General features: G+C 45.7%; 1 protein-coding gene across 2 annotated transcripts in view; it reads right to left on the reverse strand.

The window, feature by feature from the left end:
- Positions 1–1,596: 1,596 nt before the first annotated feature.
- The window catches only part of OTUD3 (OTU deubiquitinase 3), a 33,752-nt gene continuing 8,691 nt past the window's right edge, over positions 1,597–26,657 (reverse strand). The window contains exons 3-9 of one of the 2 annotated variants that reach the window (XR_233788.5): positions 21,604–21,716; positions 15,066–15,188; positions 9,969–10,100; positions 9,193–9,289; positions 7,465–7,649; positions 2,047–6,584; positions 1,597–1,927 (exon numbers count right to left, since the gene is read on the reverse strand). Coding sequence is in view for 1 of the 2 variants with exons in the window: in XM_002685731.6 (XP_002685777.1) it covers positions 6,411–6,584; positions 7,465–7,649; positions 9,193–9,289; positions 9,969–10,100; positions 15,066–15,188; positions 21,604–21,716 (824 nt within the window). In the remaining variant the exon portion in view is untranslated. Of the gene's footprint in view, positions 6,585–7,464; positions 7,650–9,192; positions 9,290–9,968; positions 10,101–15,065; positions 15,189–21,603; positions 21,717–26,657 lie in introns of both variants that reach the window. The other variant, XM_002685731.6, reaches the window with a different exon arrangement.

The raw sequence follows: 26,657 nt of genomic DNA on the forward strand, positions 1-26,657 counted from the left end.
CATGCCTGATTCAATGCCCAGGAATAAAGATTCCAACACAGCACAGGTTCAGTAAATGATAAACTCCTGGATGTTTGGTGAATATATTGAACAAAAGCTGACTATCTTGATATATCTAAGTCCCTCTACATAGGGAATCTCAGACAAGTTTCTCCAAGACGGAAAAGTTTTTCTGCTGCCAAACCAGAATCCATGAATCAGCAGGACTGGTCTAGATCCTATTTAACGTACAAAGTTCTAAATCACTGCATCACTGCGGGCTGAGTGCCCGCTCTGTCCAGCAGTCCAGCTAAACCCATACTGGAGCAGAGCATTTATGACAAATCTTGGTTGAATCTCAAGGCTGACATGCACTTTCTGCCCATCTGGGGAACAGGTAACTTTAATGCTGGGTTTTCCAACCCTGCTTTCTTCTAGACAACCATGACTAGTTACCAAGAGGGGACATGGGAACAGCCACTTGCCCTTCACGGCATCTCAGTCTTTGGCACCATAAACTCTCCCTCACGCGGAGTCAGCAAGGCTGCAGCCTGGAGGAAAACATAAACGACAAACTGTACTCCTGTAATTGTCCCCTGACGCCCGAGGACACTTCTGCCCTTGCAGACTCACCCAACCTCACAGGTCGCCAAGACCCCGGCAGGAAGCCCCAGGACCACCACGCAGCCCAGCAGGCAGCCCCCGGCCCCAGCCCCAGGTGAACCACTGAGGAACAGCGCCAAGGAGGCCGTGGACGTTCTCCGCCTGGGGTCGGGGGGCAGATCCCCACATGGGGCAGCACTCCAGTCCTAGCAGGTCTTTCAGAGATTCTCAGTCGGGTGAGCAGGGTCCGGCGTCTGGGCCTCGTGGGCTCAGGAACTGGGTAGCATCTGTGCACCCCAAGGTCTCCGGGTCATGGAGGGAGGCAAACCGCATGGGGAGGACAGTGACCGAGAGGGAAGGGACGGCCTCGCCAGCTGCTGGAGTCCTCACCCACCCAGGGTGGCAGCAGAGCCCTTTCGGTGTCGAGGCACCGTGGAGCCCATCCACAGGCTGCTTGATGAGCACACAGAACAAGATCAGGCGGGAACCCAGAGGCCAAAACCACAAGGCTGCGATGCGGCTGGCCAGACGGCAGCAACCTTGGCCTCGGGACCGGCCCCGGCGGTCTTGCCCAGGGGTCCCATCCGTCTGGCGCTCTGTGGCCGCCTGCCCCTCCCCGTCCCGAGCACCTCTTCCAGGTAACCTGTGCAGTCACTGCTGCCCACGTGTGTCTGGGGGAAGGCGATCCCTCCTGGAATGGAGTCAAACCAAGCCCCAGAGTTCTAGAGAAACCCTCGGGGCAGCCAAAAGACAGCTGCTCTGTATTTAGACAACTGCTAACTATGAGAGACCTTCTTAGACACCAGGTGGAAAGAGGAGGAGGGCCCCCCGTGTGCGCGGCCACACTCATCTGGACGGAAGCTGCAATCAGATGCTTGAGCTCAGTGAGATCCCAAACGACTGTCCACGGGCAGAACAGGCCCAGTTTCCTGCAAAGTCTCTGAGAAGGACCAGCAGGCTCTCCATCTCGTGCCGTCAAACGGCGGTCAGACAGTGACAAAGACAACTCGAAACTCTGTCTTTAAACTAGAATTTATTGGTGTACAAAACTCCATTTCGTAGATAAAGTGGCACATCTTTGCAGCTTCTATTGCACCAAGTGTTGAAGATTAAAAACACAAAAAAGGAAAATATTTGGTTTTGGAAACACTGCAAATAGCCAAGTACAGTACTTTGGTAAATAAAAACAAAACGCTTCAGAGTAACACAACGCAAGGAAAGAAGGAAGAAATGAACTACAGACATCAGACAATGGTCACATTTCTCCCTGTCGAGCTCCACAGATAAGGCGAGACTTGCCAAGTCTCTGGGTCACGACCCCACGGAGGTCTTGGGTATCTCCGGACTGCAGCGAGAGCAAGTATAGTGCAATTAGGAGAAAAAGAGAAGGTGGCTGAGCCACAGGGGCTCTGGTGTTCTCCACAGACCCACCTGCCCTCCCTCGTCAAGGGGACTAACGCCCACCAGCGCTTCCCCGTTAGCACGGGGAACAGAGGTCTGCCGTCAGGCTCCCGGCTCCTCCCTTCTCACGGTGCTCACTGCTGGTGGATGCTGGAAGGGTTGCTCCGGGGAGGCCGAGGGCCGTTCCCCCCAGAAGATGAACCAGGAGAGGAGCCCCAGCAACACTCCAGCTGTGGCCGAGGGATCAGCGTGCAGGCCGAGGCCTGGGGCCACACTCAAACCCCCATCACGGACAGCTGGCAACGGTGCCCCGGTGGATGCTGAGATGGGAGCGGGAGGCTGGGCCGCCGAGCTTTTGCCCAGTGGTCGTGACTGCCCGGCGCTGCGGCACAGCGAGCACCAGTGGTTCTGGACCGAGGGACGCCCTGCTCACAGCAAGGTCACCACACACACGTTCGCGCTTTCACAGAAATTCTTCTTCACTGGCATCAGCTCCTTCTCGAGTAACTCTGCAAGGATGCTAGACAATTTAATCGAGTTACAAAGTAGTCTGAACTATGGGAGCAGGACTCTAGAAGGTAATCCCTCCGAGGAAATGGGTAAGAGCCTAAGGTTTTCACGGGGCATGTTACCCTGGACACATGGGGACAGGCAGTGGACAAGGCCCAAATCCTGCCCAGGGCCGGGTTCTGGGGGCACCTTCTGAGCTCAGTTCCGTGCACGCACTTCGTGACTGCTGCTCAGTGTCTCTGCTGCAAACCAACTGTCGGTCCCCTCTCTCGTAGGTGACGGCAGAAGATCGGCCATCATTTAAAATCGAGATCTTCAACTTAACGACATCAGTGGAAACATACAGTTTGCTTTAGAGTCAGAAAGACACACCTTGTGGAAAGTGCCGTTATCAAATCGCCTCAGAACAGCCGTCGGAGGCCCCAGAGTCTGAGCAACACTTGTTCTGAAAGCTGAGATGACGAAACAGTGAATGATGAAAACGCCAAAACAAACAAACAAAAATAAACAAAAAAACTGCATCAGACTCTGAGTCTAAAGGTTTGCCACAGATAGACAGAGCCTTGAGGTAAAAAGGTGAAGAGCTACGCGTCTACCCCAAGTGGGGCCAGAGGGCCACGGCACCGAAAGCAAGAAGCTCCCCCGTCACGCCGCCCACACCGACCCTTCTGGCCAGGCTGAGTGTGAGCCAGCCCTGACGAGGAACCCGAGTTTCCTTCAGCCGACTGCACGCTCTGGGTTGAACGTCTCACAGAGGTAACCTGACGGCGTTCCCTGTGGACCTGGTAACGCCCAGGCAGTCTAGAGAGCTTCTCAGAGTGAGAGAGACTGCACACCGAGGACAGGACTCCCACGAGGCAGGCACGGCCCCGCGCCAAGTCCTGATCCCACCTATGGAACACGGCGCGGCGCCCCCGTCGCCGGCAGAGCTCCCTGGGCGGGGAGGCGGCGCGTCAGGAACCACCCCCTCCAAGCCCGGCCCCAGCTGCCCCACAGCAGAGCTCCCACTTCACCAGCCCTCGGAATCACACGGGGTGTGGAAGTATATTCAGAGCTTACAGGGGGAACCACAGACAAGCTCGACCCTTTGAGACTCCTTTCTGCCACAATTCTTCAGCCAGACTTCACTCCTAAAAGCATACGCTATTATTGAAAAATCCAATATACATACACAACTTCTCTCTAACATCTCCTGGTGGCAACTATATTAATTTAGAATTTCTGGTTCTATGCTGTTTTAATGCATCTACCTCTCTAGTACAAAGCTGTTGCCACTAAAATTTTATTTCTTGTTTTGACCTTAAAAAAAAATCTTTTTTTAAAAAAAATTCAAGAAACTTTTATGTACAGCTTATAAGACAAGTAAGCAGCTATGGACCACCACCCCATCCCCTTTCTCCTGACCAAAGCTACGGAGATAACCCCCCAGAACAAACATCTAACAGCCTCAGAGGTTAAGAAAACGTCACTCCTCACTATGCTGTGCCCCTGAGTAACTGCACGGGCAACCGGCACTGAGCAGTCAGCCCAGGAGCAGCAAACACGCCAGGCCCCCACCTGGCTGCCAATAAGGGGGTTCTCCCGAGCCTACCAAGGCCACCAGCCACCACATGGACTGCACCTACCTCATACTCTGGTGGGACAGAGGCAGTGAGGTTTACAGTTAAACCCTTAGCTAGAAGATATCACTACAGTTGGATACATGTGCCCCATCCCTAATAACTAACATACTGAACACAGACCAATTATAACTGGAAAACTGTGAAATAGTAATACAAGACAATTACTGAAGCCACCAGATTAGTTTTTAAAACCAGTTACTTTACCCAAGAAAAGGCGAAGCGCATCCTCAGAATTAGGTAATTCATAAATAAATGCACCCAATATTCTATAGTAACTCTTTAGCAACTTCTAAAACCCAACAGAGCCCAAGGCCACGATCTTTAGCCATGAAAATAAAGCAATCCTACTTCTGACGATGGGTCTCCCTCAGCTATTTCAGACTCCTAACTGCTTAATCGTGTGAGAGGAGCTGGTCTCCTGAATCTTCACAGTACAAACATTCAAGCAGCAGCACCCACTCAGATGCTCGGCCACAGTGGAAAGCCAGGAGAACAGAGCCTGAAGCAGTGGTGCGCGCTCCCTTGGAGACAGCGAGGCAACAGAGACGGCTCACCTCCTCGCACTGAGCGCCAGAAGCTCTTACTCACACTCTGCAGTGTGCAAAGAAAAAACGCTCTGTCGTTTCTAAACCTGCTAGGCTCATGTACTGTACCAGCGTGTCCTGGGGGCAACCCCCAAGAGACTACTGAGGCTCCAACCATGGAAAGTTACCAAAGTCCAACACACAGAAAATTAAAACACATAATCAAAACCAAAGAAAGCAAGTCGCCTGCCGATAGAGACAACCCGCTGAGCCCCAGGGCAGCCCACACGCCGCTGTGTCTGTCGCGTCGAAGCCGTCCTGGCGCTTCCCGCTTGCCTTGGAGCTCCTGTGACCCTGAAACCTGAGATGGAGGAGAAAACCAGCAGTTCACCCTTCAGTTCAGCACATAGTATTTCCTCCAATACCAGGTCCTCAAAAGGCAAAACGGTCCAAGACTGGCCACCTGAAGGGTCAGTTTGAAAGCTCACATCCATCTAACTCAGTTTGAGGAACGACGCCTCCCACTGCCCAAACCCGACTATTTCAGCACTGTGCAGCCACGGCAGGGCCTCAGCCACAGTGCTTTCTCAGCCCAGCTGGTCTAACCTAAGTCCCTGACGACTTCCAGAGGGTGCTGGAGAGTTTTCCCAAGAGCAAAATCCCAATCAGGACTTAACTAGAAAGAAGAAAGTGCAGCACTTTATGGGATTTCATTTTCACAATACTAACAAATTAAGCAACAGCTCAAGTTACTTTCCCTCTGAAGGAATCTCTCTAAATCTAGAATAGCAAGTAAGAAAAGACAGTCACTCACTTAAAATGTGAACATGAAAAACCTTAGCAAGTCTTCCAGACACTCTCTCCATACAAAACAAAAAGAACTCTTCAGACTCCTCCTGTGCAAAACCTCAGACTCTCGTGATCTTTCCCTTCACAACTACGGATTCTGGACTGCATGCTTTCAGAATCCCAGACCTGTATCATAAGCAGTCATGCAACACCTTCTTACCACCAAGAAGCAAGTATCAAACACTCAGCAACACGACCAACTTTCCCGCAAGGCCCAGGCCTAGTTAACAGTCAGGCCCATTTATCATATGGCTTGAGTACAAACGAACCGGCAGTGCCTGCAATCCCATCTGAACATCACCACCAGGAAGAGAAACGCGGTTGTTTAACCGCCACCCTGACTACAGGCCACAACCTCCCTATCACATTACTTTGGAAAAACATTTCCTGAATTATTCTCTGATTAACTTGGAGTAGAAGAAAGTTAATTCTAAACATGTACCTGAGTTGGAGATCATTTATAAACTATCCTGCATATTAATGTCTGTTTGAAAATGAAACAGAAACAAAGGAAACTTGTCCTCTGAATTTCTAGCAATTAATCTAAACTACTTCATCCACAATTACAGCAAAACTCACCCCAAGTGTTAAGGAAAGATCCCAGGGTCACCAGACTCTAAATTTTCAGGACAAATAAAACCACACTTAAAAGTTTTTTGTGTTTTTTTTTTTTTTACCTAACTATCCACCCCTAAAACTCGGTATTTTAAACACAGAACATGAATGGCTTCACTGCACTTTCATTAAATAAAACACATCACTGGACAAAACTCGGAACAAAAAAGAGGCAGCTTGAAGGAAACTAACTCAGTGAGTGATTCTGTGGGTTGAGTTTTGTTCTGTAAAAGGACGGCCTCACTGGAAAGCCTGGCACACAGCCCTCCACTTTCCACTCGCTTCCCCAACTCCCAGGAGGCCAGAGTCAGATGCTGAGAGCCGCGAAGGTCTTCACCAAGGTGACCTGGGTGCTCGCGTCAGCCTCGCTTCTGTTGCTGCCCCTGTGGCTCCTGCTCTCCAGGGCTTTGTGGCGGTGCCTCTCCTCCTGTCGTTTCTTCTTCTCTAGTCGCTGCTGCTCTCGCCTCTGTTTGTTTGTGACCTGAGAGAGGAGACTGCCGTGTGAGTCAGTCCAAGTGTACATCCCCGCACCAGGCCAGCAAATATAGGCAATTCCATTCTCCTCATAAAGTAAGTCAAAGTGACCTAAAGAAACATTAACCCTAGGCCAGCTGGAGACAATGCTCAAAAATGCCACAGGATGCCTTTTTGTGTATACTGCCCCAGGGGTCCTAACAGAATCCTTACAAGCTTCCTGCATCTCAGCCCCTGCCTGTGACTTTTTACATTACGTTACATTCTAAGCTCAGAACTTCCTGGTAAAAATCTTAACAAGAGGTCCCAAATTCAGTAAAAGTCATCGCGTCATATATTGCTTGTGAGTGTTGGGCTGGGAAGGGAGAAGCACAACTTTTCTTGGAACCATCTGACAACTTACCAGAAGATCTTAAAAAGATTCACATTTCCATGCCCTTTAACCTGTTAATTCTTCTTCTGGGACTCTAGCCAAGCGAATAATGCAATATACAAAGATTTATACACAAGGTGTTCGCTAAAGGTGACAGCATTTACAACAAATGGGGTGCAATCACATGATCAGCCAAGAAAGCCACCCACACGCTGTGACATTAGGCAGGAGAAGGAGCCGATCTGTGTGTACAGAGCAGGAACTCAGAGTATACTTCCTTCCGTGCGTCACTGCAAAGTCCAACCGGGACAAGTGGGGTCTTCATTCCGCTTCATCATATACCCCCAGGCACTCCCCGTACTTCCTACAGTAACCACTTTATAAATCAAAATAAAATCACACACGAACGCGAGCTCCAAGTTCCCGCCACGGCTGCCAAATTACAGAGCCCTGACTGAGTGACTTCACTCACTCACTCACTCACCATTTACGCCGGCAACCCCAGCACGCCTACCTTTGGGACCTGGTTTTTATTTGCTGTGTTTTCTTCAGCAGGGCTGGCCCGCGCCTTACTGCTTTCGGTCCTGCCTTCATTTACACCCTGATTTCCGAAGATTCTGGTGCCACTGCCACCCTCTTCCCATAAAGGACCGCACTGCGTCAGCACTCCACCACTGGGCTCAAGCTTCTCCTCTGCATCTTTCAGAGAAAGACGGTTTGTTAAACTGAAAATCTAAGATAGTTACACACCATGACAAGTGTTAAAAGACTCAAAGTACCTGGCTCCCTATATCACTGTCATTCAGAGAGCAAGTTTCCTTGAGGCAAAATTCCAGTATCAAGTCAATACAGTGGGGAACATAAGGAAAAAATTATTGGTAAAATTTGGAAGAGAAATTTTAAAATAACCCATTGACCAATCCTCTCATCAGCTTCCTACCAGCTGAGTGCTGTATCAGTTTAAACCACTTTTTAACATGAATTTTTAGGGAGAAATCTTTCATTTGTACCCCTAAAACAGAAAGGAAATAAGCTCTAAAACTGTGCTCTCCAATACAGTGGCTACTAGCCACATGTGGCTGTTTAAATTAAAAATAAAGTTAAATGAAATTTTAAGTTTAGTTCCTCAGCCTCACTTAGCCCCGTCAAGTACACACCACACAGGGTAGCACAGACTCTGGTGCTGCTTTAAAATCACACGATCAGCTTTCTAAGAAGGTACAACAAACATATAAGGAGGATAATAAAATACCCAATCAGAAAAGTATTAATATAATGCCAGGAACAGTATCTGGCATAAAATGTCTGGCAATGAATACTGAAATCATTCAAAAAATAAATAACTTGCAAAAACAGATATTAACATTTTTTTCCTTCCTCTGAATCATACAATTAAACTCAGTTTAAGCAAAGAAAAATTCTGAATCATCACCAGTTGACTGATGCTAATAATGTAAATATTTCCATTAGAAAAGTAATTTTTCTCTCCATTCCACTTCAGTTATCATTCTGGTATTATAACGGAATCTTCTTTCTAAAAGGCTAAGTCTTCCCTGACACTGTCCGCTCGTCCAAAACTGGCTAGGTGGCCTTCCCATGCACGCCCTAGCACCCTGTACGCCAACTTCATTACATATGATTACGCCAGTTTACTTACCTGCCTCCACCTTGCCCCTCCACCCCCAGACTACACGCTTCCTGATGCAGAGCTAGCACCCAGGAAAAATCGCCTGCACACACAAGGTGCTCAATAAACAACTGCTAAATGAATAAATGACAATACAGTTAACTACCTGCCACGTGATTAAAAGTGAAAAATTGATCCCATCTATCAATGCACCGCATGGAATCTAGAAAAACGGCACTGATGAGCCTAGTTAGAGGGAGGAACAGAGACACAGACACAGAGAACCGACCTGTGGAAAGGAGCTGAGAGAGTGACACTGACATATGCACACCACCCCGTGTAGACAGGGCCAGCGGGAAGCTCCGCGCAGCACAGCGAGCTCAGCCTGGTGGCCTATGATGACCTATGACCTGGGGGGGGACTGCGGAGGGGAGGCCCCACAGGGAAGGATATATGCGTACTTAAGAGTTTATTCATGCTGTTGTGCAGCAGAAACCAGCACAACATTATAAGGCAATTGTTCTCCAATTATTAATAAAAATATTAAAATTAAATATTTGAAAAATCACCAACATAATCATCTTGAAAGCTTAGGAATATCAATCACAGACTTACTATTTCTTCTCCCCGGGTTCATCTGCAGCATGGCAATGATCGCAGATTCAATATTATAATTTTCAGCTTCTAGGTTCTGAACTATCAAACTAAAATCCTATGAAAGAAACAAAGAACACATCGGAACCTGGGTGTACTTTCCTGTCCATCTCTATGTCAACAATTTGATGCGCAAAATGATGCAACTGAGGCAAGGTTTCAAGACTTTCTATCTAGAAAATGTCTTCATATTCTCAGTAAGGTGAACACCTGAAATAACTGTTTAATAAAGTGAATTCATATAAAAGTGCACTAGTCAGAAAATAATAAACCCACATACTTTCTTAGGATTTTGAACAATACTGGGTAAACTGGAGAAAACAAGACAGAAACGAATAAACAGCTCTCAGTAAGTCACACTACATAACTAAATCAAACTACAAACATCATGGGCCTGCTTTGGCTCACCGGGTGTTGGTATGCTAGAGTGAGGCCGTAACAGTGTGGCAGTTTCTCAAAAAGTTAAACCTGTACCGACGGGTTTTCAACAATGCCTGTCTATAAACCTGGGATCCCCAACCTCCAGGCCACGGACCAGTCCCTCCTATCAGATCGGCGGTGGCGTTAGATTAGAAATAAAGTGCACGGTAAATGTAATGAACTTGAATCATCCCAAAACCACCATCCCCCAGGTCCCCTTGATCTGTGGAAAAACTGTCTTCCACGAAACCACTTCCTGGTGCCAAAAAGGTCAGGGACCGCTGCTAAATCACAGTTACCACACGACAAATACTAACAGAACACCCAGTTGCGTTGCAGACTTTCTGGACAGCATCTTCTACTTCATCTCGCAGGTCATCCTCAGAGTCGACTCCCTTTGCCTTGCTCTTCTCTCTTTTATTTGATTCATCTTGATGAAGCATCTGAAACTAAAGGACGCAGAAAGAGTGATAATCATGGAACTCTAGCAACTTATGTTCAGAATTTTGAATACAGGAAAATACTCCATCATCTCAAAACATTCAAATATATGAAAAAACATTCAGAAACCATCTTAAAGGAACAGAAAGCACGAAGCTACATTTCATGCACACACTGAGACCCCAGGCCACAACTTGAAGTGTTAAGAGGAAAGGCCCAGGGACTTCCCTGTTGGTCCTGTGGCTAAGACCCCACATCCTAAATGCAGCAGGCCCAGGTCTGACCCGTCAGGGCACTAGCTCCCACACGCCACAAAGAGTTCACAGCCACAACTGAAGCTCCTGCAAGGCGCGGTGAAGATCAAACGCCCCAGGTGCCACAGCGAAGACCTGGCACAAATAAAGCTTTTTTTTTTTTTTAAAAGAAGGCCTAAGATATGGGATAAACTGTTCAGTAAAAATGGCATTACTACTACTAAGTCACTTCAGTCGGGTCTGACTCTGCGCGATCCAATGGACGGCAGCCCACCAGGCTCCCCCACCCCTGGGATTCTCCAGGCAAGAACACTGGAGTGGGTTGCCATTTCTTTCTCCAATGCATGAAAGTGAAGTAGCTCAGTCGTGTCCGACTCTTTGCGACCCCATGGACTGCAGCCTACCAGGCTCCTCCGTCCATGGGATTTTCCAGGCAAGAGTACTGGAATGGGGTGCCATTGCCTTCTCTAAAAATGGCATTAGAGACCAACATTTTGGCAATGACTGCTGACTCGGGCAGCACATACTTGTCTCAGCTGGATTCTAGAGCTGTGAGCCTAGTAACAGAATCAGTCTTCTATGTGAGCACCCAATGAGCTCTTTCAGCAGGACAGCTCACCTTGCAGAGACACACACCCGACTCTCACCTGCTTCCCTAGGCTCTATTGGCTCAGCAAGCTGTGTGCTGGAGCTCCTGTCCAGAGCAGATCATCACAGGTGAGCGTGAGTCCGCCAACTTCCTGTACTACCACCACACTCATGGGAACCTGTAGTCCCAATTCTAAAGCCACCAAGGGCCACTCACTTGGTGTCCACAGGACTTTATGACCTAAGCCCATTTCAGAAAAGCTAAAGTCATCCGTCCATGGCTTCCGATCACTTTCTCCCTCTGCTTGCTACTAATGCATCGAGTGGGACATAAACAAGGACACTTTCGCTTTCTGCCAATAAAAGGGCAAGTGGGAGCCAGCGACGGGCAGTATATTCCATAGAATGTATAATAAAAAGCAAAACCTATTCTAAAACTTTACCCTAACAGTTTGGCTATGTGTATCAGGATTCTTTGAAATTTATCCAAGGAAATAATACCACAGACAGAAAGGATTTATGTAAAAGTGCTCATTCCACTGCCACGAAGGGTGGTGAATAACTGCAAACAACTACAGGTTTCTGAGAGTGGGTGTAGTTAAATTACCCACAGAATGGAGCTTCATTCCCACTCAAGTAAGGAACACAACAAGGAGCTTCACCACCACCGTGGTTATTTAACAACGTCTTGGAGAACAGCAATGCAATTAGCCCCCCAGTAAAGAAAAATTAGAAGTATAAAACTGAAAAGGAAGAAAAGGTATCACTATTTGCAGATAATTCTACACCTTTAAAAGAGACAGAAAACAAAACAAAAAAAAACTACTTCAAACAAAAAGAATTCTGGAAAGTCATATAAGAATCTAGTGTCCAGAGTATATAAAGAGCTTTTTAGAACTCAACAACCAAATCACAAAAAGTGCAATTAAAACACGTGCAAAGGACTTGAACAGACATCTCTTCAAAGATAAACAAATGGCAAACGAGCACATGAAAAGATGCTGAATATCGTTAATCACACGGAATGAAAATCAAAACCACAAGATGCCACTTCACATCTTGTAGGCTGGCCGCAGTTTTAACAAGAAAGAAGGAAACATAACAAGTGCTGTGAGGATGGAGAGAAAGTGAAGCCCTGCGTACTCCGCTGGTGGGGACGTGAAACAGAGCAGCTATGCACTGCGGAGAACAGCACGGTAGTTTCCCAGAAAGCTAAAGGCAGAGTCAGCACAGGGCCCAGCGCGTCACTCCCACAGCCAGCTGACAGACCTGGACCGCACAGGTGCGCTCACACAGACGCTCCCAGGGGCCAAGGCCTTAGTGCTGCGCAATTCAGCACTGGCCAAACCTAAGTGCAGAACTGCAGACACAGAAGCTCAGATCTGCAAGTGAACTGTACGTTACACTCAGATTTTCAGCTGTGCATCACTGGTACCCCTGACCCCTTGTTCAAAGGTCACTGTACTCCCAAAACGCTGAAAACAGGTACGCAAACAAACACTACACCCAAATAACCACAGCAGCGCTATTCACAGCAGCCAAAGAACAGAAACCACTCAAATGCCCATCAACAGATGAAAGGGTAAACAAAGCGTGGTGTATCAATAAAACGGGAGTACTGCTCAACCCTGAAAGGAACTAAGTAATGGGATATGCAGTGACGTGGGTGAACCTAGAAACATCACGCTGAGGAAAGCCAGACCTGAAAAGCCACACAGAGTGTGATTCCATTTATAAAAAATGTCCAGAAAAAGTAAAACCAGAGACAGAAAGTAGACTGGTGGCGGCTGGGGCTGAAAAGCAATGGGCAGTAACTGTTTAATGGGCACCAGGCTTTCTTGTGGGGTGTTGAAAATTATTTGGAACTGGATAGAGGAAGTGTTTATTCAGCTTTGTGGGTGTATTCAGTGCCAATGAACTGTACACATGAAAATGGTGAATTTTACGTTATGTGAACTTTACCTCAATTAAAAAGAAAGAAAACTCTGTAGGCTAGCTGAGTATATCCATAACTAATATTTTGTTATCAAATTTCATATCTACAAATGTAAAGGGAAAAAAGACCCTTTCCTTACAAAAGGGACGGAAAACACAAAACATGTAAGAGTAAGATCAGCAAAAAATGGGATAGATCTATATGAAAAAACGCTCCTGCAGATAACCGAAAACAGTCGATTAAACAAATAAAAAGATCACCAGGTTCCCGGCTAGGAAGATCCAACATCATACAGATGTCAGTGTCTGCTTGTTTGTTAATTTAATGAGATTACAATGAAAGGAAATACTACCAGGACTTTTTAGCTAGACAAACTTATTCTAACAGTCATATATATAAAACAAAAAAGCAAAAATATACAGGCAACCATAAAAAAAGAAAATAATGATGGGTGAAAAATTCTACTAGATTTTAAAATATACTTTCTTAATTAAAACAATGAACACATGAACATCTGAACAGAAAAAAACAGTGGAATAGACTCAATGTCTAGAAATAGACCCAACTACATATGGGAACTTAGTACATGGAAGCAGCAGCAAGCTACATCAATGGAGAAAAAGACGTGTAATTATAAAAATAAGCAGTTTGGGCTCAAGAAAGTAACAACAAGGAAAAATACAGTTGAATCCATACACTCACATCTGTACAATGTAAGTACCAAATAGAGACGTGACCTAATTTTCTTTTAAAAAATGAACATACAGAAGTACTAAAATAAAGTATGTGAAAATTCTTTTTAAACTCAGAATGGGAAAGAGCTTCCTAATTATGACCCAAAAACCCAGAAGACATTTACCTGATGTCTTGAAAATGAGATAAATTTAACCACATAAAAATCTAAAATTCCTTCATAGCAAAGACAATATGAGAAATAATAAAAAGATAACAGACTGAAAAAAATTTTGCAACTCATATCTCAAATAGAGGCTAATTTCCCTAGTACATAAAGGATTTCCCAAAAATCATTAAGAAGACTGAACAGAAAAAAAATAAAGAACATGCATACAGTTCACACACAGGAAAGTACAAACTGGTTTTAAACACAAGAAAAGATGTATAAGCTCATTAATAAGAAAAATAGAAATTAAAATTCTGTTAGGATTTTTCCCTGAGTGACACAGATTTAAAAACTGGTAACACACTGTGTCGGCAAAGGTACAGAAGAGACACGCTGCAAGTGGGAGGGCGGGCTGGTGAGACTGCGGCAGGGAACAGCCTGGCAAAGCCACCAAGCCATAGACGCACACATCCTCCACGCGGAAAGAGCCTTCTAGGGATTTACTCCACAGATACACCCGCGCGTGTGTGAAAAGACATGCATGTAAGGCACTGTGTGTTGTTTGTAAAAACCAAGTTTGAAAGCCATCTAAAGTCCGTCGAAGGGCCTACTGAAGCACATCATAATGCATCCACACACTAAGTAACCACGGAGCCGTTTAAAAAGATGTAGGAAGTTCCTTATGTCCTGCTATGAATTAAACTCCGAGATATGTTCCATTTGAAACGCGCAGCGCAGAACGCTACGCAGAGGATGCCGCGACTGTGGATGAGGAGCGCGCACTCTAGCAAAGCTACACCACATGCACACACGCACGTGATGCCTGATATGCACACACCTGTGGGCAGTTTTACGGTGTGCTAACAACAGTGGCCGCACCCACTGTCACCAGAGAGGCAAACGGGGACAGAGTGACCCGCACCGTGTGTCTTTAAATTACAAAGAAAGTGTCTGATCACGTGAGGAAAGACATACGAAATAATGGGAAAAGCTATACAAATACGAAAACAGTTACAAAAATGCTGATTCATGTTGTTTTATTCTCTTTACTTTTTCTATAGTTCCCAAATTTTAGATACGAAGCATGAATCAATTTTAAAACATGGAAGTAATTTTAAATGTTTATATAAATTATATTCATGCAACCACAGCCATCACTGTGAGGGAAAGCAGCAGAATGACAATTTTATCCACTGCCCTCACCCAAATGAACAAAGTTTAAAAAAAAAAAACAAGCCCACAGATTCTTAGAGGCAGCTTTCTATGAAAACGTGCCTGGCTTCTGGCTCCAGGGCACGGAGCCCCCGACCGGATCCCCACAGGGCTGAGAGCAGAGGACGCCGGCCCCGCTCACCTCCGTCTGCAGGCGTGCGGGCGCCTCTGAGTTGTCGTTGAGCCTGCGCACGCTGTCATAGTGCTCGCCGTGCCGGTACGCGATGTGCAGCTCCCGCCCGTTGCTCCTGTCTGTGCCGCGGATCTGCAGGCAGAGGGAGAGGAGATGCCAGCGAGGGTCTGCGGTGTCCACGTCGGAAGAGAAAGGCCACCTGGCCCCCAGGACGCCCCGTCCACAGGCTCTCTACAACACCGACTGGGAGCACCACTGTGATGCGTCCTAAGCAAGTTCTGAATCATCTTTCTCCCACTCATGTGTGTATGACTCCATGTACTTAATATGCAACTAAGTAGAAATAAAGCCATTTGAAAAGGCATGTTCAAAAACAAATTTACCACAAAGTTAAGTAAGTGGGCAAATTTACCACAAAGTTAAGTAAGTCTAAGTTTCAGGAGCATCAGGACCCCTCAGCCCCTCAAATGCTCAGGATGCAGATTTGTGAGCCTTGCATCTCAGAAAACTGGGGGCCCTCTTTGATGAAAAAAATATATAAAATTGCTATCACCCTTCCCAAGACCTTGAAAGGGGGCCATAAAATTGAAAGACCTCATACTTAGGCTTCACAGAAAATCTACCCTGTCTTTAAAATAAAAACAGCATTTTTCATCAAACACATACTGAGAAACACACAAATGTCCCATCTATGTCAATTTCAAAACACAACCACGTACAGCTGAGCAGCACTCCTGCACTGCACACCCCAGAGGTGCTGCTCTCACAGTGTTCTGTGTGACTGCACCCCTGGAGCACAACCCGGCCAGAACAGCGCTCCCAGGAGTCATGCGAAACACACGCCCTGAGATGCAGCCTAGGCATTTCCCCCAAACCACCATCTCCACAGAGGCTCCAGAGTAATCCTCAACCTGTCCTTTAGAAGGCTGAGACTGTCTGTTAAATCCCCCAAATATCAGCACCTCCTTATCTTTGCACAAAGTCACAGGCAGCTAAGACATTATTATTAAATAGTATCCCATCACTTCATGGGAAATAGATGGGGAAACAGTAGAAACAGTGTCAGACTTTATTTTTCTGGGCTCCAAAATCACTACAGATGGTGACTGCAGCCATGAAATTAAAAGACGCTTACTCCTTGGAAGGAAAGTTATGACCAACCTAGATAGTATATTCAAAAGCAGAGACATTACTTTGCCAACAAAGGTTAGTCTAGTCAAGGCTATGGTTTTTCCTGTGGTCATGTATGGATGTGAGAGTTGGACTGTGAAGAAGGCTGAGCGCCGAAGAATTGATGCTTTTGAACTGTGGTGTTGGAGAAGACTCTTGAGAGTCCCTTGGACTGCAAGATCCAACCAGTCCATTCTGAAGGAGATCAGTCCTGGGATTTCTTTGGAAGGAATGATGCTGAAGCTGAAACTCCAGTACTTTGGCCACCTCATGCGAAGAGTTGACTCATTGGAAAAGACTCTGATGCTGGGAGGGCTTGGGGGCAGGAGGAGAAGGGGACGACAGAGGATGAGATGGCTGGATGGCATCACTGACTCGATGGACATGAGTCTGGGTGAACTCCGGGAGTTGGTGATGGACAGAGAGGCCTGGCATGCTGGGATTCATGGGGTCGCAAAGAGTCGGACATGACTGAGCGACTGATCTGATCTGTGGTCTAAAAACATAGCAAAACCATGAAACAAACAGGAACCACACAGGTCTAGCAGTCAGAATCACAGCAGTTTTCTCCAGGTAGAGTATCTAGGTCTCAAAGGGCATAGAGTCTGGTTTTGACACATAGAAAATACAGAGAGCACCGCTCATCTCCCAGGAAGACTACTGGGAAGGAAATAAGCCAATCAGAATCTGTGAGTGATGTCATCCCTACAGCACTTACATATTTAAATAATAATAACACACTATGTATGTATTATCCAGAGGAAAAAATAACTTGAGCACCAGTCACCGAAGTGTTAACTGTGCTGCTCGAGGTGAGGGAGCTCACAGAGGACGTTCACTTTCTATACGTGTCTATACTTACATGTGTCTATACTGTTTACAGAAGCATATATTCTATCTGCAGCCAAAAAAAAAAAAAAAATAGTAGGCTGAGTATAAACCTCCTCATTATTAATATAAAAGCTAATTCAGTTTTAACTCTCAAATTTTATAAGATGCTTCACTGGGGTAGGGGGTGATGGGGGAAACCTAGTGGATAATTACGGTATACAGAAAATGTATTTATTTTGAAAACACACACTTTGACTGTTAAGCAATTCATAAAAGGGAACACTACAGAAATACATGGATTTAAGAGAAAAAAAAAAAAGTCTAACTGAAAAATATCTTCCACAACTACCTAGAAAATTAAGAAACTTTAAAAAAGCTATTGATGGAGCAATAGGCAAGCTGTAGTTACTAAGTTGGCACAGAGTATACTCCTTCAAGAATAGGATTGTTATGCTGTATATTCAAATGCTTTTGATGACTTCTGCTAAGCAGTACAGAACTGGGACAATGAAGGAGGTAACCAGTCTTCCTGACTCAAAGACATCCGGAGGAAGAGCGCGCCTCAGTAACACGACGGCTCTCCTGGGAGGACGCGCGACGACACTGCCCCAGAGCAAACAGCACACGCGGATACCGTTTCCTCTGGCTCGCCGTGTCCCTGTAAAGTAAGAGTCCTCACCCGTCTAGGCAGTAGCTACTTGATCCTGTTGTAGTGCGATTGTTAGGAGGACATTATGCCAGACACAAAAAGTGATATATTTCCATTTATATGACACTCTGAAAAGGCAAAACCGTGCTGTGCTGTGCTTAGTTGCTCAGTCGTGTCCAGCTCTGCAACACCATGGACTATAGCCCGCCAGGTTCCCTCTCCTGGAGATTCTCCAGACGAGAATACTGGAGTGGGCTGCCATGCCCTCCTCCAGCAGATCTTCCCAACCCAGGGATCGAACCCAGGACTCCCACATTGCAGGTGGATTCTTTATTGTCCAAGCCACTGGGGAAGCCCAAGAATACTGGAGTGGGTTGCCTATCCCTTCTCCAGGGGATCTTCCAGACCCAGGAATCAAACCAGGGTCTCCTGAATTACAGGCAGATTCTTTACCAGCTGAGCTACCAGGGAAAACTAAAGGCAAAACTACAAGAGGCAAATGAGATTAGTGGTTCCAAGAATCTGGGGAAGAGGAGAAGTGACTACAAAGAAGCATGAGGTAACTTTTTGGGGCAGTGGGAATATTCTATACGCAGGTAGCAGACATCCTGGAGTACGGGGTCCAGTGGGCCTTAGGAAGCATCACTGCGAACAAAGCTAGTGGAGGTGATGGAATTCCAGTTGAGCTATTTCAAATCCTGAAAGATGATGCTGTGAGAGTGCTTCCCTCAATATGCCAGCCAATTTGGAAAACTCAGCAGTGGCCACAGGACTGGGAAAGGTCAGTTTTCATTCCAATCCCAAAGAAAGGCAATGCCAAAGAATGCTCAAACTACCACACAATTGCACTCATCTCACACGCTAGTAAAGTAATGCTCAAAATTCTCCAAGCATGGCTGCAGCAATATATGAACTGTGAACTTCCAGATGTTTAAGCTGGTTCTAGAAAAGGCAGAGGAACCAGAGATCAAATTGCCAACATCCGCTGGATCATCCAAAAAGCAAGAGAGTTGCAGAAAAACATCTATCTCCGCTTTATTGACTATGCCAAAGCCTTTGACTGTGTGGATCACAACAAACTGTGGAAAATTCTGAAAGAGATGGGAATACCAGATCACCTGACCTGTCTCTTGAGAAACCTGGACGCAGGTCAGGAAGCAAGAGTTAGAACTGGACATGGAACAACAAACCGGTTCCAAATAGGAAAAGGAGTACGTCAAGGCTGTATATTGTCACCCTGCTTATTTAACTTCTATGCAGAGTACATCATGAGAAACGCTGGACTGGAAGAAGCACAAGCTGGAATCAAGATTGCCAGGAGAAATATAAATCACCTCAGATATGCAGATGACACCACCCTTATGGGAGAAAGTGAAGAGGAACTAAAAAGCCTCTTGATGAAAGTGAAAGAGGAGAGTGACAAAGTTGGCTTAAAGCTCAACATTCAGAAAACCAAGATCATGGCATCTGGTCCCATCACTGCATAGCAAATAGATCGGGAAACAGTGGCTGACTTTACTTTTTGGGGCTTCAAAATCACCGCAGATGGTGATTGCAGCCATGAAATTAAAAGACGCTTTCTGCTTGGAAGGAAAGTTATGACCAACCTAGACAGAACATTAAAAAGCAGAGCTGTTACTTTGTCAACAAAGGTCTGTCTAGTCAAGGCTATGGTTTTTCCAGGAGTCATGTATGGATGTGAGAGTTGGACTATAAAGAAAGCTGAGCACTGAAGAATTGATGCTTTTGAACTGTGGTATTGGAGAAGACTCTTGAGAATCCCTTGGACTGCAAGGAGATCCAACCAGTCCATCCTAAAGATCAGTCCTGATGTTCACTGGAAGGACTGATGTTGAAGCTGAAACTCCAATACTTTGGCCACTTGATGTGAAGAGCTGACTCATTTGAAAAGACCCTGATGCTGGGAAAGATTGAGGGCAGGAGGAGAAGGGGATGAAGAGGATGAGATGGTTGAGTGGCATCACCAACTCAATGGACATGAATTTGGGTGAACTCCGGGCGTTGGTGATTGACAGGGAGGCCTGGCATGCTGCGGTTCATGGTGTCACAAAGAGTAGGACACGGCTGAGTGACTGAACTGAACTGAGGTAATGGCAGCATTTACATGACTGTGTCCAAACACAAACTATACACCAGAGAAGGGTGAATTTTGATATATGTAAATTATATATCTATAATTGACTTTATTTTTAAAGAGCAAAAGCTAAGCAAAGGAATAAGCAATTTACAAAGGAATATATATGCAGGTGGTACAGGAAAATGGGATTCCCTGGTGGCTCAGACAAAAAAGAATTTGCCTGCAATGCAGGAGACACAGGTTTGATCCCTGGGTTGGGAAGTACCCTTGGAGAAGGAAATGGCAACCCCCCCCACTATTCTTGCCTGGAGAATCCCTTGGACAGAGAAGCCTGACGGGCTACAGTCCATGGCGTCCCAAAGAGTCAGCCATGACTGAGCAACTAAAACTTTCACTTTTCACAGGAAAACAATGAGGGAAGAAAGGTCATTGCTACCTTTGTAATATGCTATATAGGGATATATACTGTGTGTAGATATATACATACGGATGTATCTATGTGTGTGTGCATGCTCAGTCGCTCAGTCGTGTCCGACTCTGTCCAACTCCACGGACTGTAGCCGTCAGGCTCCTCTGTCCACAGGATTTCCCAGGCAACAGTACTGGAGTGCGCTGCCGTTTCCTCCTCCAGGGACCTTCTCGACCGAGGGACAGAACCAGAGTCTCCTGGAGCTCCCGCGGTGCAGGCATATTCTTTACCCCTGAGCCAGTTCTTAAACTGTGGCACTGTGGTATGTCTCTTCCCAGTCACATACGAATGTTTGTATATTTAAGAGTGTGTGTGAATAACATGGATACACACTAAAATGTTAACAGCAATTATCTCTAGGAAGTGTGGGTGATTTTTATTTGCCTTTATGGGCTTTTCTGAATTTTCAAATTGTTCTATAATCATTATGTTTTACTTTCTAATGTAAACAAAGCTAGAACTGGGGAAGCAGTAGAGAAGGGGAGGGAGGAGTCTGGTGGGAACCGCCTGGCCGGTCTCCAGGAGCTGAGCCACAGGGTGACAAGTGCAAGGAAGGCGAGCAGGGGTGGTCTGTGCACACTTTCATCCCGACCTTTGACTTCCACGCTCCAGAATGTTTGGTTTGACGATTGTTTGGGAGATCAGGTTAATTTAGAACACAAAGGTAACTTAGAATACCAACGGTAAGGGCGAAGGGGTATGAGGAGGGGAAGGGAGGCCTAAGCGGCTCAACATCACGCTCTGCCATCCCACAGCACAAACTGAACACTTGTGAAATCCTACTTGCTGCAGAAACACTATCAGAATGCTACGGCTAGCTGGGGAGAGCACAGACATAGAGCTTGACGCCCTAGCCCATGAAATTTTGTTGTTCAAAAGTTCTTTTTTAGCAACACTTTATTATAGTCAATTTGGTCTTTGTTTCTCTGCATCTAAAAAACAAAAACATACACATGGAACAGGTGTATTCACACTAGAATCTGCATGCAAATCCTCTGAATTCTCATCCAGAGATTTTTACAAAATTATCTATGCTATTTCCACATTAGGCTCTCTGCCCCAAATCACCCAATTAACTAACTGTTAGTTAGTAGTATTTAGTTAGTTAGTTAGTTAGTAGTATTTCTGGCATTTTAAGTCTCTGAATTATACTTCAGCCTCCATTGGTAATGCAGGGTTTAATTCCAAGCCACCACAAGCTTGGTGAGGTTCACAGTCCAAGCTACCCTGCATAGTTCAATATTATCAGTCAAGCCCCATTATCTTAGGATATCCCCAACGATAATTTTTAAATAAAAGCTTAACATAAATTCCTCAATAGATGACCTACCTGCCACAAAGGGGCATTAAGTTGATGAATCACCACATTCAACTGATGATTTCTTGCAAAGGCTACAATTGCATCATTGCCAGCAAATGTTCCAGGCTTTGCCAAACTGGCCACTGTATGAAGGAAACAGGAAAGAAAAACAAAGTCTTTATAATGGAAAAACCCAAATGCAAACACGCTTTGGTATTCGTCTAGTCCCAAAACTGAGAAATCGGGGTATATGCCTAGCAAAGTCCAGTGGCTTTGTCAGAGTCTGGCAGTCTGCACGTTCACAGTTCGTTCTGTATCTCATGAATCACTTTGAACCCTCAAAACGGCCCTCTGAGAGAAGTGAAAGAGGTACCACCATGCACACCGTCTTACACATGAGGAAACTGAAGCAGAGGGCAGTTTGTAACTGTGTCCACGGTCACAAGTCAGTACACAGCAGAGCTGAGTTCTACCCCAGGCATCCTGACTCCAAGATCTTGGCTCTTGGCCACTGCGTTATACAGCCTGTCACAATTTGCCCTCAAGGAGTTTACAACCAGTGGGGGACAAACAAGAAAACAGACACTGTGATATGCAGGAGCTTCAGGAAAGAAACACGAAGTAAAGCATCTGGCCTTACACAGAGAAGTCTGACCTTTGCCCCTGGCTCCTGGGAGAGAACCTCTAAAACCTTGGCATTTCCCAAGTGACAGGGGTGTCTCTATTATCCACAGTGGGCCCCTCAGCCACATTTAACTGTTTATGCTAAGTTTATGCATGAGGTGACTTTCGGAGGACCTCTCTGGTCAAGTCACACTAGAAAGACCTCAGGGACTAGAGAATGACTTCAACCACTTAGGCAATCAATCAATAACATCTACATGATGACAGCCTAATAAAAATTCCGGACACTGATGTTTGGGTGAGGTTCCCTGGTTGACAGTACTGTGTACTGTGTAACCTTCCGATATTTTACCCTTGTATAACCTTCCAAGATTCTCAGTTCAGTCACTCAGTCGTGTCCGACTCTTTGCAACCCCATGAACCATAGCACGCCAGGCCTCCCTGTCCATCACCAACTCCCAGAGTCCACCCAAACCCATGTCCATTGAGTCGGTGATGCCATCCAACCATCTCATCCTCTGTCGTCCCCTTCTCCTCCTGCCTTCAATCTTTCCCAGCATTAGGGTCTTTTCAAATCAGTCAGCTCTTCGCATCAGGTGGCCAAAGTATTGGAGTTTCAGCTTCAGTATCAGTCCTTTCAAAGAACACCCAGTACTGATCTCCTTTAGGATGGACTGGTTGGATCTCCTTGCAGTCCAAGGGACTCTCAAGAGTCTTCTCTAATGATTCTACCCTTTGGCTAATTTGACCTGGATCTTTTCCTTGTAATACACTATATAACTGTGAGTATAACAGACTTCAGTGAGCTCTGTGAGTCCTTCTAGCAAACTATCAAACCTGAGAATAGTTCTGAGAAACCACAAATTTGCAGCTGGTGTCAGAAGTCAGTCTTAAGACTGTGTCTTCAAACCTTGCAGCTTGGCTAACTCCACGTGGGGAACATAAGCCAGTGTGAACAGTGGGGAGGGGTGGGGAGGTGTACCAGATAAGCTTCTCAGCTGAGACAACTACAATGCTTCCCAAAGGGCAGGTAAAAGAGAAACAGAAGAGGAATGGATGGTGTTCCAAGCAGAAGCAAGAAAGAGAACACAATGAGTTTACGGACTGCACAGTACTGGCAGGAACTTAGAATGCTGAGATGGCAGGGCGGGGGAGCAAGAAAATATACTGGGAAATGGCAAGAGGGTAGGGGAACAAGAAAATCACACATCATAAAGGCTAAAGAGTTGGAAGGTTCTAGAGGTCAATGGGGAGCTGCCTACAAGTGTTAGACGGGGGAAGACCTATTTAATATATGTCTGATCACCTCTCTGGCTTCCACACGGAAAGCAAAGTGAAAGGGTCAGGAGGCAGTGAGAGCAATCCACAGCACTGGAGAAATCTCGGCAAATGGTCAGAGGCCTGGTTCTGCGAGGCGGCAGAAATGAGGGAAACACACTACAGGAAAAGTGACAAGACTTCACAAGTGAGCAGTATGAGAAGGCATTAGGAACATGCAGGTTTCTGGTGGGTATCTGTTTAGTTAGGGAAAAGATGATGCTGATTCTCCAAAGCCATAGACCAGAGAAAAGACACAGTCAGAGGCAAGGATAACCAGGTCCTGAAGAGTTAAGTGAGTCATTCAATTCCATCAACAAATATGAGTGTCGAATGTGCCAGCCATTGCCACAGTGGGGAACAGACACAGTTCCTGCCCTCAAGAATCTCACAGTGTAACAAGGTAGACATTAAAAACACATAACTACACGAGCAGGAAACGTAACAAGTCCAGACTTCCACTGACACACAAGGAGAACGTGCAGATTCCAGGTTTCACTTCTGTCTGCTATGGCAATCAGAGCCACTACCCTGTGATACTCAAACCAAGACACAGCACCTGTGCATCTAAGGTCCTCCACCCCCTAAACCTGCCGCATGGTCTTCACTGAAGAGGGCCAAAGCAGAACTCCAAGTCACAAACTAAAGATTCTCTTCACATAAAATATTTATTGAGTCAATGACTCAACTCATTTCATATATCATTAAGCAACAAAACTTGCTCCATATATCCATATTTAATCTATAAACTGGTGACCACCTAATTAACTGGTGCCTGCCAGACAAAAACTGATCCAGGAAGAGGACCGTGAGAACTCAGGCACTAGAAGAAACTACTCGGTGGAGTTTCGCTGCTGTGTCTCTCTTGCTGCTTGTGCCTAATGAATGAGCGCTTTCCCAGTGATGGATGAGAAAAGCTTCCTGCTCCAATGTGTGCCTCCTGCTGCCCTTTAATTTATTAAAGCACAGCTACCCTAGCCATTCCTCAAGCACAACTTCAAAATCATCTCTGTCTCTGCCACCTCCAGGGAGGCCTGTCAACTACACTGCCACACTGGGGGCTGGCCTGGACCCACTCATCATCCCCAGGAAGAGCGCTGGGGGAACGTGCTCACCCCTTCACCAACGTGCAGAGCCCTCCACCTCAGCCCCTTCGCAGTCTCCCCCCACCCACTCCTGACTGGTTCCCAGAGTCAGCGCTCCAAAACACAGAATGATTCTCTTTCCTGAGACAGATAAGACTATGAGCCCTGCGATGAAAATGCTATTTGTAACACATAAATATATTAGCACCTAGCACAGCAGTCTCAGTAAATAATTGTCAGAATCAAAGCTTAAAACTCATAAGTATTTTCTTACTAGATTTGAGCCTATTAAAGTACTAATTTAAATCCCTGACTTGCCTCAGAGAAATCAGATTGTCGTTGGGTTTGGGGGAGAAATTAAAATGACCTTACTGGTTTTTCTGATTATAAAAGTAATTCATAATCACTTAAAAATCAGAAAATCTACAGAAGATAATTTAAGTACTCAATAGTCCCAGGATCCTCAGATGGCTGGCACTTACTAAGAACTTATTTTAATTGCATAATCTAGTTTACTCTTTACTAAAACCCCCTAGAAATTAGGTCCTATTGTTTCCCCTCAATAGAAGTTCTTGAAAGACAGAGAGTGGTTTCTGATAAATAACTGGAGCCAAGAGTTATAAAACATAACTAACAACCATAAACTGTTAGCATCTTTCCAGACTTGCAGATGATATCACTCTAATGGCAGAAAGCAAAGAGGAACTAAAGAAGCTCTTGATGAGGGTGAAAGAGGAGACTGAAAAACCTGGCTTAAAAGTCAACATTCAAAAAACTAAGATCATGGCAACCAGTCCCATTATTCTGAGGCAAATAGAAGGGTAGGAAAGAGGAAATAGTGACAGATTTTATTTTTCTGGGCTCAATATCACTGCAGGTGGTGACTGCAGCCATGAAATTAAGCCATGAAACTGCAGCCATGAAATACAAAGACACTTGCTTCCTAGAAGAAAAACTATGACAAATGTAGACAGCATATTAAAAAGCAAAGACATCCCTTTGCCAACAAAGGTCCTTATAGTCAAAGCTATGGTTTTCCCAGTAGTCATGTATGAATGTGAGAGTTGGACCATAAAGAAGGCTGAGCACCAAAGAACTGAGGCTTTCAAACTGTGGTGCTGGAGAAGACTCTTGAGAGACCCTTGAACTACAAAATCAAACCAGTCAAACCTAAAGGAAATCAACCCTGAATATTCATTGGAAGGACTGATGCTGAAGCTCCAATACTTTGGCCACCTGATACAAAGAGCCAACTCACTGGAAAAGACCCTGATGCTAGGAAAGATGGAAAGCGGGAGAAGGGGACGACAGAGGATGAGATGGTTGGAGGGCATCACCGACTCAATGGACATGAGTTTGAGTAAGCTCTGGAAGTAGTGAAAGGCAGGGAAGCCTGGCGTGCTGCAGTCCATGGGGTTTCAGAGAGTCAGACACCAACTACAGACCTTCCCTAATGTGTTTTGTATAAACACACCTTTTAAAAATAGGGTCAATCTTGGAATGCGGAGTGGCGCAGTAGATGGGAATCCACCTGCCACTGCAGGGGACAGAGGTTCAATCCCTCTCTGGGAAGATCCCACATACTGCGGGGCAACTAAGTCCGTGCACCACAATTACTGAGCCTGAACTCCAAAGCCCTCGAGCCGCAACCACGAGCCTGCATGCTGCAGCCACTGAAGCCTGTGCATCCAGAGCCTGCGCTCTGCAACGAGAGAAGCCCCTGCAGTGAGAAAGCCATGCACTGCAGTGAAGAGTAGCCCCGCACTGAAACCGGAGAAAGCCCGTGTGCAGCAACGAAGACAAGGCACAGCCAAAAATAAATAAAACTTTTTTTAAAAATAGGATCAATCTAAACACACTGTTTTATAACCTGCTTCCCCCTTCTCCCTTCCCCTCCACCCCAAATAAAGTCACTTTTCTAGTTAATTATCATCATTTTTATCAATGGCACCCACATCTAAACGTACTGATTCTTAACTGCCTAACATGCTGCCTGTTACAGAGCAGACAAACAAATATTTTTTGAATAAAAAATGCCATAATTTATGTAATCAAACC

This window comes from Bos taurus, chromosome 2, assembly GCF_002263795.3.
Source record: "Bos taurus isolate L1 Dominette 01449 registration number 42190680 breed Hereford chromosome 2, ARS-UCD2.0, whole genome shotgun sequence".
NCBI lineage: Eukaryota > Metazoa > Chordata > Mammalia > Artiodactyla > Bovidae > Bos > Bos taurus.